Source organism: Meleagris gallopavo, chromosome 2, assembly GCF_905368555.1.
Source record: "Meleagris gallopavo chromosome 2, MGAL_WU_HG_1.1, whole genome shotgun sequence".
NCBI classification, from domain to species: Eukaryota; Metazoa; Chordata; class Aves; order Galliformes; family Phasianidae; genus Meleagris; species Meleagris gallopavo.
Genome location: NC_139405.1, coordinates 63,204,569 through 63,218,460, shown reverse-complemented (window position 1 = coordinate 63,218,460; position 13,892 = coordinate 63,204,569). Strand labels below are relative to the sequence as shown.

At 34.9% G+C, this 13,892-nt stretch overlaps 1 protein-coding gene across 1 annotated transcript in view; it reads right to left on the bottom strand.

Moving 5' to 3' along the window:
- FRK (fyn related Src family tyrosine kinase) overlaps positions 1 to 13,892 on the bottom strand; it is a 43,678-nt gene that overhangs the window by 12,153 nt on the left and 17,633 nt on the right. Inside the window, exons 2-4 of the mRNA XM_031552232.2 lie at positions 13,718 to 13,839; positions 6,797 to 6,960; positions 5,990 to 6,158 (exon numbers count right to left, since the gene is read on the bottom strand). Of these exons, the coding sequence (XP_031408092.2) occupies positions 5,990 to 6,158; positions 6,797 to 6,960; positions 13,718 to 13,839 (455 nt within the window). The remainder of the gene's footprint in view (positions 1 to 5,989; positions 6,159 to 6,796; positions 6,961 to 13,717; positions 13,840 to 13,892) is intronic.

Below are 13,892 nucleotides of genomic sequence, written 5' to 3'. Positions count from 1 at the left end.
TCCTAAGTAAATGACTAATAGTGTGTTTTAGGTTTTATTAAGTTTGATAGGATCATATCTTAGATTATGCACAGATAATTCTTTAAAAACTACTGTTGATCAGGTCTAGGCCTAGGATAAGATCTAGCTACATCTAGGGTCCTTATAGCTACTTTTCAAGGAGTTCTAAAAGCAAGGGGTCCATTCTGAACCTTGTGACTCAGAGGGAGGGCCTCCTGTTTGTGTGTTTAACTTTACACTCTATACATTAAATAATCAAGTGTATCCAGTCATCTTGAATCTTGTTAGGTTACTTTTAAATCACTCTATTATATCTGTATATATAATATAAAACAAAAGTATATTCCTGCTTATTTTTCAAGAGAAGTATACAGTGTTGTTGTTTCTATTTCTGACAAAAGTGTGAGGTACTCTGGCTGTTTAGGTGCATGTATAAACCTGAATAGTGACTTAGCATCAAAGCTAAAATTTACCGTGTTCATCCTAAAAAGAATAAAGTAAGGCTAACTTGGAGTCTATGAAACAACTTGCCCTTCGTGGATCATTATAAGAGATTCTTCACATCATAAAAAATGATAGTCTGATTTGTTTCTAATGTCAAATTTTATCTACAGGTTATCTCCCAGTTTAAGCATACTATAACCTTCTTCCTATGAATTCAAACCAAGCAATATGTTTTTCATATATGTCAACCTCCAATAAAGTGATCAAAAGGGAAGTATTCTGCTAGCTGAATAACATTAAATCTTTTTACCCTGCTTGTTAATATTCATAATAATAATAGTAATGATGATATACAAGTGATCAGATCAGTATTTCCTGCATATTCTAAAGACTGTATTTGTTATTTCTTAGCTAATATATTTAGCATATGTCAATGAATATTTTGAGTGCCAGCTACAAAAAGGAAAAAGAATTGAAACCTGTCACAATAGCAACAAGAAAACTACATTTTTTTGAGGATGCTTGTGTAAATGAAATGTGTAAAATAGAAAAGCCAAATGGAGTTTCAAATTACTTTTTTTTAAGGTTTGTTGTTGGGTTAGTGTTTCTGAAGAAGTAGCCATTTTCACCTGTAATTGGCAAACAGAAAGTGAACAGCAAAGTACTGTAGGTAGAAACCACTTGATCAAAAAGCAGCTAGTTAATGTGTCTTTTCTTAAGACGCCAATTTGAGAGTAGGTTGATCACTACTTGAAGAAAATAGACATTAGACAATTCTTTTTTTGAATGAGTAACACCTTGGTAAACACTGAAGTCCTAAAAACCGAATGCTAGCATGTGTTTATTTGATGTACTCCTCTCTGATGTGTTTTTTGTTTGTTTGTTTGTTTTGCCAGAAATCTCTAATTTAAGCCTACTTAAAGCAGGTGTATCAGTACTAATAACTTGTTCTAGAGTTGAGGAAGCTTCACATTATAAGATAGACACTGATTACTTGAAAATGACTTAAAGGTCCATTATTTCTATCTAGTTTCCACTCGCCTAAATGTAAGTGGTCCTTAAATATTTGATAAGCCCTTCTGGACAGAATTTGTAACTTCTGATAAACCTTCAAAAGTGACTTCAAAGTAACCTTGTACTTCAGAGCAATGTTATCTTCTGCACGTTTATAAACAATGAACTTTGTAGAGATTATATTGAGCACTATTGTGATCTTCTGAATAAGTTTATATATAATAAATAACATTTTAAACTACAAGTTCTTATTAACAAAAGAGACTGAGTGTAACGTTTGCACAGTAGGAGGAGACAGGTATCCAGCAACCCTCAGTCAGTGTTCCAACTGTACACAAGTGAACTTATAATGTAATGTAAGGATATGTACTGAAGTGAATAGAAAAAATAATATCTTTGTTCAGGGAAACAGAAAATTTCCTGAATGTAAAAATTTTTCCACTGTATATGCATTAAATACATTATATGCTAAAGAACTAGAGAATATTATTAAAGCCTCTCATAAGACTACCAACCCAATGACTATTTTGAGAATGCTTCCTAAACAAACTCTGCTTGGGAAGCTTCCATGTAAAGATAGAAACTTGGGAGATGGTTTACAATATGATAATGACAAATGCATCTGTCAGCTTGAGCTGGCATAAGGAACTTTCTCAGATATGATTAACTGGTGATGATAGATGCCTGCTTTATGTACTGACAGTTGGAGAAGCAAGCTAAGCCCAGGCAATAACTTCTAGAGAATCCATCATGCTCAGCTTAGGACAAAGTGCAAATCCCTGCTGCAACATTTTCCACTTAAGTAGAAAAAAACAATGTCTCAGTGAGGAAATAAAAACAAAAATGTGAGGTGATGTATCAGGGGCCTATAGCAAGACAAGTGTTGTGCAGAGCCAAGAACACAAAAAGTAATTGCTGTCTTTCAGACCATTTTCTTATCTCTGATCTCTATACATCTTTGATTGTGGGTTAGCAATTCAGACATCTGAGATTACGTTCCTTAAAGAATTCTTGTTTTCTCTTTGATTTTTTTTTCATTCATAAATCCACCTCTTCTTTTTTTTTGTCACAGATACAGCCAAAGCAGAATGAACCAAATGCCAGACAACTGAGTGCTGGCATGACATTACTACTACTTTTTCTTAAAGCCACAGTATCAAAGATCTGTAATTCTGTTCCTTCTAGATTAGAAACCATAAATTTTAGTCATTGCAGCCTACAAAAACTATTGTTTCCAGCTTAGCCCAGCTGAACTGTGTGTGTTCAGAGTGCTGCTGAAACACTTGAGCAAATTGCTTCTGGAAGCATGAAAGAGAATGCCATTGGCTTACAAAATGTAGTTCTTCACTCATTGTGAAAAAGTAGTTCTCCATAGTGCAGTGGACACAGAAAAAAACGTATACTGCTGATTTATATATTTTTTTCGCTGCAGCTTGATATAACTAAATCCTCAGTCATGCACCTGCAGAATTTGCAGCTTATACTGCCTTTCATTCTATGTTACTATACTGCTAAGAGTGTTTGTAGATATCTGAAAGTATACTCATGGAATTCTCCTCTGAAGGAGTATCACTTTCCATGAGCCAGCAATATGTCCATATTGCCAAGAAGACCAAAGGCATCCTAGGCTGCATTAGGAATACTGTCACCAACAGGTCAAGGAAGGTGATCTTCTCCCTCTACTCAGCCCTGGTGAGACACTACCTGCAGTGTTCTGTCCATTTCTGGGTTCCCCAGTGTTGGAGACACGAACATGCTGGAGAAAGTCCAGTGAAGACCCATGAAAATGGTTGGAGAACTGGAGTATCCCTCTTATGAGGAAAGGCTGGGAGAACTGGGACTGTTTGACCTGGAGAAGACTGGGAGGGGATCTTACCAATGTATAAGGGAGGGTGTCAACAGAATGGTGCCAGACTCTTCAGTGGTGCCTAGCAACACAGTACAATGTGCACAAACTGGAATACAAAGAGTTCCATCTGGATATGAGAAAAATCTTCTGATGCTGACAGAGCAATAGAAAAATCTTCTGATGCCCACAGTGCATGTGGAGTCTCCTTCTCTGGAGATCTTCAAAATCTGCCTTAATGCTTTCCTGTGCAGCATGCTCTCTGATTAATCAAGTCATTTTACCCAGCTAAACTAACATAATACAAAGAGTATCACTATTGAAGGAGCTTCTTCATTTGTAATGTACTAGACTGTGAGTAAGCAAGTTAATAATACTTATTCTGATGTAAAATCTTAATTTTTTGCTAACAAATATATCATTTTTATTATCTTACAATCTTTGGTGAGTTTGAGTTTTTCTAGAAAACTCTGTATCTGTATGTTTTCTCTGTATCTTTATCAGTAAGACATGGAACAGGTAATGAATTGATTAACAAAGAAATAGATCTCCAAAGTTCTGTTTGGCTTTAAACATATTAAACTCTGCTTCAGTTATAAAGTTTGATATCTCTAATTCTTTTCTTTTTCTTCAGGTTGAGTATTAAAAGCAGTCTTCAACTTAATAATATAAAATGGCAAAAAAAAAAAAAAAAAAAAAAGAGAAAAAAATAATACAATTGCAGCTGTAGCTTGGTATTACTGTCCCACTCAAGTTTCATACATTTCTGGATATTCTTGTCAGTTCTGATCAAATCCATTTTTAAAACAGGAGTTTGTATCACAGAGAACTGAAAATATGCACTGTTCCCATTATACAGAAGGAGAAGATGAAATAGAGTTTTGAAATGAGTTATTAAGTGGAGATGAAATGATTAGTTTAGTGTTGCATTTCGCATATGCAATACCAGATAAATGTCAGCTGCACTTTCTCCATAGAGAAAATAAGTAGAAATGTATGAACTGCAATTTGTGCAAAATCTTATTTTGTTTGATGAGAAACAAATCTTTTCCTGGAACGCTAATTGCTTCATATTTTCTTGAAGATGGAAGAAAATCTGTAGAAGAAAACTTAAGATTAGCCTTGTTCCTCATTCCAGTTTAGTTAATTTCCTTTCTTAAATATTATTTACAAGATTTCATGCTTTAGAAAGAACCATTCCATCTTTTGCTATAAAACATACTTCCCCATATGTTTCATTAAATCTCTATAAGAAAGTAAACTAAAACGAAGAGATTAGTTTGGAGAAGAAAAGCAAAAATTATACTGGGCTGTTAAATGGATGGCTAGCATGTAAGAAATGTGAACCAAATTCCTGTCTTTACATAGCTGGACTTCTTCTCTCTTTTGGCATCATACCTTAAAAAAAAAATTGGTTAGCACATAGAAAAAGCCCAGTGAAGACGATCTTAAAAAATGGGACACATAAAATATCTGAGCTACTTGCAGAATTCTGCTTGTCGATCCAAGGAGAAAGAGTCTCGGTTCAGACTTCTTGTGGATGGATCCCTGCCACAAAATGGCTTATCACTGCAAATATCTTAGAACAGGAAAATGGACAGAGATTTCAAGACAATTTCTGTGTTTACTAGATCAGTATGGAGATTATCAGCTCACTGAAAATGTATGCTGTTTTTTTTACACTAATTATAGAAGGAATTAATTCTGAACATTTTTTCTGCTTTAACAGAAAATAAAAGGTTCTTAAATGCTTTCAATATTCAAGTCCAAAAGTAATCAACATTATTGCAATAGAAGACAGTCCTAAAATGCACTTTTACATTCTTCCCTTTTCAGGAAATCATTCTAGTCAAGTAGGACTCAAAAATATCTAGTCGTTCTTCTGAATCAAAGGTCCCAATCTATTTTGCTTTATATTCAAATATTGGATATTAACCATGTCAAACATGATAAAATCTATTTAATCATTATTAAAATTGAAGTATTTCTTAAATACGATGAGCTTAACACAGTGAGTATTCCATATCACCAAGGAAGCTTTATAATATAGCACCTACTTACTAGGAAAAATTCTACTGATGACAAACCAGAAGTAAATGGATTACTTCACCTACAAATCATACTTGGTCACTTAATTCTATACCAGCAATATGGTAGCATACCAACAAAGGTAAACTGTCTCGCTGGGTTGCTTTTTTGTGTACTATAAGAATTTTTGTGTAATGTAAGAATTATTCTAGCTCACACAGAAACAGAAAACTATATTAAGTTGTCATTCTAATGCATTGAATCATAAAATAGTTTTCATTGGAAGGAACCCCAAGGATCGTCAAGTTCCAACCCCCCTGCCACAAGCAGGGCCAGAAACCTCCAGATCTGATACTAGACCAAGTCGCCCAAGGCCCCATCCAAACTGGTCTTGAGCATCTCCAGGGATGGGGCATCCACAACCTCTCTGGGCAGCCTGTTCCAGCACCTCACTGCTCTCTCTGTAAAGAACTTCCCCTGACATCCAAATACCGAACACGGTCTGGATACTGAGATTCATTAGCCTATATGTTTAAATACAATTATTTTAAAACAGCCACACATAGGGATAGGATCTATTTTTAGTAGCAGTGAAAAAATAAAGAAGCAAGTTTGGCAACATTACACATTATTAACATTTAAGAGCAATTCACATACCTGGTTTTAATGTTTTGATTGCCACTGGGGTGGTATTATTCCACAGTCCTTCCCATACCTCACCAAACTGACCGGATCCTAACTTTTTCAAGAATTTCAGAGATTTTCTGTCTATCTCCCACTGATCAACAGTTTTATATGACAAATCAAAAGTAGTAGGAATTTGTACCTGGTAAAAGAAAATAAATAATATATTTAGATTTCCCCCACACACTTTTTTTTTTTCAACAGAATGTATCATTTTTTTTACACTGTTAAGTAGAAACAGACATGAGTGTTTCCTGACAGCACATATGAAGTAAGTTGAGAACATAAAATAAATTTGGTGTTTATAGCCAGAAATTAGGAATACTCTAAAGAAAATACCCTGACATTGAAAGTAAAAATTAGAAGTCATCCCCTAACAAGCTTTTTGAACAATCATGTCTTGCTTGCCTGAATCTTGTGGCTTTGCCTTCTTAATTGCTTATAGACAGCTGGAGTTATGAATCTGAAGATTTTATCATCTATTAAAAAATTAATAAATTAATAATTAATAATTATAAATATATTATTATATTATATATAATATAATATATATTATATATTATTAATTATTAATAAATTGTGATTTGGCATATTTTCTCCTCTAACCTGTTCAAAATTAACACTTCAGCTTCAAGAATGAAAGTGTAGTACTATCTAAACTTTCTGAAAATAAGAAGATTATCACCATTCCAATTATGTAAGCAGATATGGGACTAGCACTTTCTAAATGATACTGAAGACTTAGCATATGAAAATATGTGCACACATATTCATTCTTACCTTCGGACACGGCTTTCCAAGCATCACACAGAGGCCATTACTGTTCTTACTGTAATAGTCAACAAACTCATTCAGAGTTTTAAAAGTTTTCAATTTACTTAAGAAAAAACCTTCTCCATCCAGTCTTCTGATCCTGTAGTGCTTCACTGATTCACCATCGAACACTAAGAAGATTTAAATATATTAATTTTCCAGGTATTAAAGCAGTAGTACAATATAGTTTATGACCAAATCAGCAAAAGGGGCATTAGTTTCTAGAGGTTGTATTGAAGAAACTAAAACAAATTATTTTAGTTTCAAAGATGGCAATGGTACAAATTCTTTTCCAAACCACAGATCACTATTTAGATAGCTTAGCATATCCAGTCTTCCAGTCTTTAAGTATTCAGATTTGGAGATTCTTGTTATCAGCCTATGATGTGACACAAAAATATTTAAGGACATAATTATTGAGGCAGTTCATGTTTTCCATCTTTTAGAATACCAAATCTTCCAAGAGAATCTAATTCAATGTAATCATTTGATCAATTTTTAATATTTCATTTATCAGTATTAGCATTCCAAATAGCATCTTCTGGATCAGCAGGCATTTTTAGAGCAAAACAAATGTACAAACTGTGCTCCATGATTTTCTAGAAAGCACTCATATTTTCCATGGGTTTTATTGAGTTTTGTGTGCTTGGAATACGTAAAAATAAGATCAGTAATGCTCTGCTTTGAGTAGCTGATAGCTATCCTTACCATTGAAATATGGTTTATTCTCACCTGCACTTCTGTAAACAAAAAGGCCTTTATCTTATTTAGGTGCATCTCCCGATGCTCAATGTCCTTTTCTGTGATTATCACAGCAGACGTTGGTAATATCAAAAGGAGAGCTATATTTCTGCAGGGTGGACTGGTGAGAGGGAGGAGCACCAGTAGACCAGAGATGGAGAAAAAGGCACTCAACTCAAGCCTTGGTTAGGATAGTTGGTTTAACTCCTATCAGTGCCATAGCTTTTGGCTCTAATATTAACAGTGCTCTAAGATGAACCTAGCTAAAGAGAAATTCTGACTATATGATGCATAATTTAACAGGAAAGATGTTTAAGCACTGGGATATATTTTTTGCATCCCAAACAGAAGAGACATGCGTGAGTAGAAGGTTTCCTGATGTGGGGAGTTTCAGGTGGAAGAATGTTCTGAGCTCATGGAATTACTAAGGTGCAATGACATTAAGTGAGAAACAAGTATTTGAAAGTGTGGATGGGGATTTCTTCTCTTTTTTTTCTCCCACCTGTTAGAGCTTGTGACTGGACACAGGATGCCCAATTAGAGCAGGGGTTATGAGATTAAGAAGCAAGACAAAGCAGAAATTATCTACTTATTGTGGGGAATAGCAAAGAGGAGAAACATTGGAGCAGGACTAAAAGAGAAACATCACCTTTTGGAAAAAGTCAGAAATAGGTAAGAACAAGACAGGAGAATCAGAGGCTTGTCATTCCCTTCCATTCATGAAACAAAATGTTAATTTTCTATTATGAGTAGAAGAGAGCTCTAAAGGGAAGCAGGGCATTTCATTTGCCATGCTAGCTCTCATCACCCAACATACTCCTTTTCCATAGATTGAGTGGCTCCTTCCACACCCATTGGTGCAAGATTACCATTATCTTCCCCTCCTCAGGGCCCTCACACAAGACAAAACTGAAAAGTAAAGGAAAGAAAGGCCTTCTGCTATTTGAGCATTTAATTTTTAATCACATTAGCAATGGTAAAAGTGTGCACAGCTACATATTGCACATAGAAACAGATGGTTTATATTACTGGTTGCCTTTAATTAACAAAGGTGATATAAAGTATATTTCTCTCACCATTCCGTTGATTAAATAATAATAATAATAAAATCCCCCTCCCATAATTACTGTCATGTAGAACAATTTTTCTACTGTACTCTGCAGTTGTCAGGCCCGGCCACCAGAGGGCATCTAGGAACTGTCAAAAATGTTATGGGATTTTCTATCTGCCACAAGTAATATTTTTAGAGAGATTGATTACCAGTTTACAATTCTGCATAAGGACCGTAAAATAGAACATTTTTAAATACAGCTCCTGAGAATAAAGATAATTAAATCAGAACTTTCAGGTGGCTTTTCTTTTTTTAATTTAACACGTAATTACTATTCGCTCAACTATAAAATGTATATACATTTTTGTAATGTAAAATTTGCAAATTGTGCTAAAGGAAATTCAGTAACAGGTTGAAAATGCATTGAATTTTTCAAAATTTAAAGTAAAATTAAACTGCCCAAATGAATTGCTATTTTTGATTAATTGAACAAAAAAGCCAGCAGGATGACTGTGTTAATCCCGTCTTAATAGTATAAAGTGATAGTATGTAGTTTGTCTATCTGTTTTATTCATTAGAAGTATTATATTTTATTTGCAAGGCATCTAATATTAATGTAAAAGTTGGTTTGGAACATGTGCTCTATTTTTTTAAAGGAGACTTGCCTGAAACTTTATGGCTGCCTATATAGAGGTCAGACCACACCAGTGCAAACTTCTGACTTTATGTTTTCTAAGTCTGTGAGTAATGGTTACTGGACAGGAACCTGTTTATACTGGATTTTATAGATACCATGGTTAGTGATATTTTGCTACTATTCAGATTGTATTCCTCAAGGTGATATCAAATCATTACTTGCCGAAGTCTGCTCTTCATATCAAATCAAAATAAAACAGTGTTTGCCATCCAGTAGGTCTAACCTTTTTACCTCAACCAAGGAATGTGATCTGAACAAGGAAATAATGAGAAATAGTAGTATAATCATAACATTTAGAAATAGCCAAACAGAAAATTTCTTAAGGCTGTCAAGGAAAAAAATGAGTTAGCCTACTGTATAATACTCGATTGTCTTCACATTCTTGTAACATTACTGGTGTATGCTAATTTCATATTTTTTATTTCCTCTGGATGACGTAGGGATGTGTGTGGATAATTCAGAGAAAATTTCTGGGCTGACACAGTCTTTACTTGTGATTAGCAGCTGAGAGAAAGGCTGGTGCAGTGCTTGAGAGGGAATTGTTCACTGACATCCCAGGGCTGAAGCTGGCTGTGTGAGTCCTGCATATCTTATTGGCAGAGCTGCAGCATAGCACAGCTTCTCAGCCCACACAGGATGGAAAGCACATGGAATTCTGGGAAGAGGCAGCCATAACCCCTTAATGCTTTCAGTCTTCCTTAAACACAAGCCAGACAGGATGAGACTGTGACTTTAGCTTTACACAGCATGACAGAAACTATGTTTGAAGACTGCAGTGAATTTATCATCTAATTCCTTGCCATTTCTGTTGAAATTATGGCTCTCCTTAGATTTCTTCATGGTTTTGGCTTAACAAAAACATTCTCCTCTCCCTCCTTCCCTTCTACATCAGTTTAGGCCATGGAGAAATACATTTTGCAACCCCAAGGAAGTTAATAAAATAATTTGTTGCCCAAGGCAGCAGAAGTAAATTTTATGGTGGCACCAGTGAAGTCCATATCCTCACCAAATAAATAATGGAGACACTAAGACATCATACTGCTAGTATCCCAGCAGTTCTCCCTCAGTACTCACACTGCAGAGTAACCAGCAGGAAGGGAGAGTGGGAACTGAACCAACCTAGGGACCACAGACCTTAATTCTCTCCTATCCTTCCCCAGAAGGAGGAGTTCTAACAACAGGACCATGGCCAGGTGACCCAGGTGAGGCTGGGAGCAAAATAGCTGCATGGACCACTCCCACCAGCACAGAAATGGTACAGTGGCTGCTCCAAGAGCATTTCCCTGCTATAGCCATGGCTTTGTCACTCCGATCAATTTACTTCCTTAAATGGTTATGGTTTTGTTTTGTCTTGTTTTCCGTAGGCCTAAAGGCAATCTGGACTAGTGGAAATCACAAAATCTTTTTTTTAGGAGCAAGAAGAGAAAAAATGCATTGTCATTTAATGCCATCAGATAACATTATTCAGTAAGAGATGAAATAGAGAGCCTCCTGCTATCACTGGCAATGACACTCAATTAAGCTGAGCACATCTAAATTATGGCTTTTAATTAAAAAGAGGCAATGTATAAGATGGCACCAACATGTTGAAAAGTTAATATATTTCACAGCAGATGCTGGAGTCATCAACATAAAAATCTGTCTATAACATGTGCATTTTTAAAATGGGAAAATCTATTTTTAAAATGTCAAACACTTTAAAATGATAGCAACACAGTGCGTGATCTAGTTTGATGTGCTTTCCACTTAACTATTCACAGCTATGAAAAATTTTTCTGAACATCACATTTTGTTATTAATTTAAATAGTTGTTTATAATTAAAATCTTTTACAAAATAGAAGTTATTCCATTAAGGCAAGCTGGGAGTGAAAATATTCCTTTTAATGAAAAGCAGGCTTCATCGATTTGTTGTGTTTTTGTTTTTGTTTTTTCCTGTTTTGTTTGTTTGTTTTCTAAAGATATCCATTTATTTCTCTTATTAACATTACATCTCTTATATTTTGCCCATATGAGTGTGATATCAGACATGAATATCATGAAATCAGTTTTTGGAAGCTTGAGTAAGAATCTCTCTTTCTTTTCTATTTCTTTTCTGTTTTAGATTTATCATATTTAAATGTAAGACTGGACAGAGATTAAAAAAAAACACTTTCTGATAGACTTTAATTCTGAAAGGTAGGTTATCACCATCTTCTCTGGAGTGAAATCAAAGCAGCAGTAGCAGGAAGAGTAAAACTCAATCAATCCTTCAGAGGATGGGATCTTGGGGTTTAGTTCGTTTTTTTTGTTGTTGTTGTTCCTTGTTTTGTTTTGTTTTGTTTTTGGGTTGTTTTTTTTTGTTTTGTTTTGTTTTGTTTTTTTCTGTGCAGAAAAAAATGGGAACAGATATTAGAGATATATTCCAAAATACCAAGTTGTGATTTCCCCCTGGTCAGTATAACAGCCAGCACAGAGATATCCAAGCTATCAAAGACCTCCTAAAATAAATAGTCCTGAATCCCTATTCCTCATGTTCCTCTTGAAAACAGTGTTTTGGTGCTCCAGCTATGAGGGTTTGGTAACTTCTGATGGAATAAATAAGAAGGATTCAGAAAAATTGCTTATCTCTTAGTATCTCGGGGATCTAAACAACTTTCCATCCAATTACCTCTTCCTACAGTACAGTTCACTTGAACACTTACTTTTGGGAGATCATGTACTAGATCTTTCAAAGTAGATATAAGTAATGAGATTATGGACATATAGTATCTCAACCATTATATATAGCATTACAATGGAAGCAAACAAATAGTACAACACACATGAGGCACCATTCGGTCAAGTCTGTTCAGTAAGTAGCAAATAATATTTAACTCCTTCAGGATGAAGTAGCATGTTGAGGCTAAATTACATTCCAGCCTGGGAAGATGTTAAAAGGTCTAGCAGCAGTGCTAAATTTATTCATTAATACTGTCTACAGACTGTGTCAGAGTTTATTTTCTTTCTATTCCTAAAAGAATACAAATATTTAATAAATCTGAGATGATACTTGCATACATGCTCAGAGGACAACCCGTATGTGTGCTCAAAGGAGGGCTGCCTGCTGTAGCTGGAGCCTCACCTCCACACATACAATGATCTTCAGTTGTTCTTTCATCTAACAAACCAGCATGGAAGAAATCCAAATTGAGTTTCATATCTTGCTGTTATAAGGCATCATCAAATCTGTTCCCAAAGAAGTTTACACAGAAACCTGAAAAAAGTCTGCTAAAAGCTTACTTCATTGAATTAAATATAAAAGTCAAATACCTTATAATATCTTTCCAGGAAAAAAAATGAACAGCAGAATTAAAGGATGGTCTTATTCCATCACAATTGCTACACAATATCTATTTTCATTCTCTTTGACTTTTCTCTGTGCTACTTCTTTTGTAAATAAGGTACTGCTGTTGTCATCTTGGAGAAGTAGTTGGGAGGCAGGCTAAGGTATTAAGATTTTGAACCTTTTCTAGCAGGCTACAGTTGTAGAATAGTAATAATTAAAAAAAAAAAAAAAAATGCATTTCCATCCCCTAGATGCACAAGCATAAGAATTTTCACCAATATTTATTAAGGTGTCATAAGGTGTCAAGAGCCAGAATTAAACAGATAAAACAAGCATAGCTATCCTTCCCTTCCTAACCATATTGTTAAAGGTCTAGCCCAGTCCTTGGATGAAGTCAGTTCACTGAAAGCTGAAACTGTTTCCAAGACAGGAAAATGTCGGCACATAGAGGGAAAGCATTTTGAACAGCCTGTGGCTATATTACAATCTTCAGATAAAAGGGTGTGCACACAGTGAGTCAGTTCTGTCACAGTTTGGGAGCAATCTAATTCCTTGTTTATGCTAGTTTTAATATCAGTGCTTCTTAGCAAGAACAAAGTTCCTTGAGGTCCAGCTGAAAAATGTGGAAGTAACTGTGCCAGAGCAGAGTATACCATATTTATTTTGTAAATTCTCTATTTCAATCTATATATTTCCTTGTCTTTGTAATAAAAGGCAACCATTTTCTTAAACGCTGGACATTTGCTATAATATGTTTAATTTTTATTTTGCATGCCAGTCAGCACCATGGTGTAGAGCAATAAGGCATTTTTGGCATAAATTATGAAAACATTATTTATTTCAAGGCAACTGAAGGCTGGAAATACAACCACCTTATTTTTTGTTCTGAACTTATTAATAAAGAAGCTCTATAAAAGAAAAGTTAGTAAACCTCAAATGACTCTTGCAGTGTTTTCTTTATATATCTCCTGGGAAATAAATATCATCACAAATTTTTATTTCATTTCCATGTACATTGTTTAGCAAAAATGCGTAAGTCCAAATGAGCTGAGAAAATTTTAAAACATAGGTTAAGATGAAAAGCTAAAATATACCTGAAAGTGAGTATTCGCCTTTTAGACTTTCGCTTTCTCGGATTAGGAAGGCTCCTGCCTGGTTTCCAGGATACAACAGTTGTCTCTCAGCGTCTGCTCGCTTGATTGGTCCAAAAAACCATCTTAACAAATAAAAACAATTAATTTTAACATTCAGTGAAACATACTAGAAAGG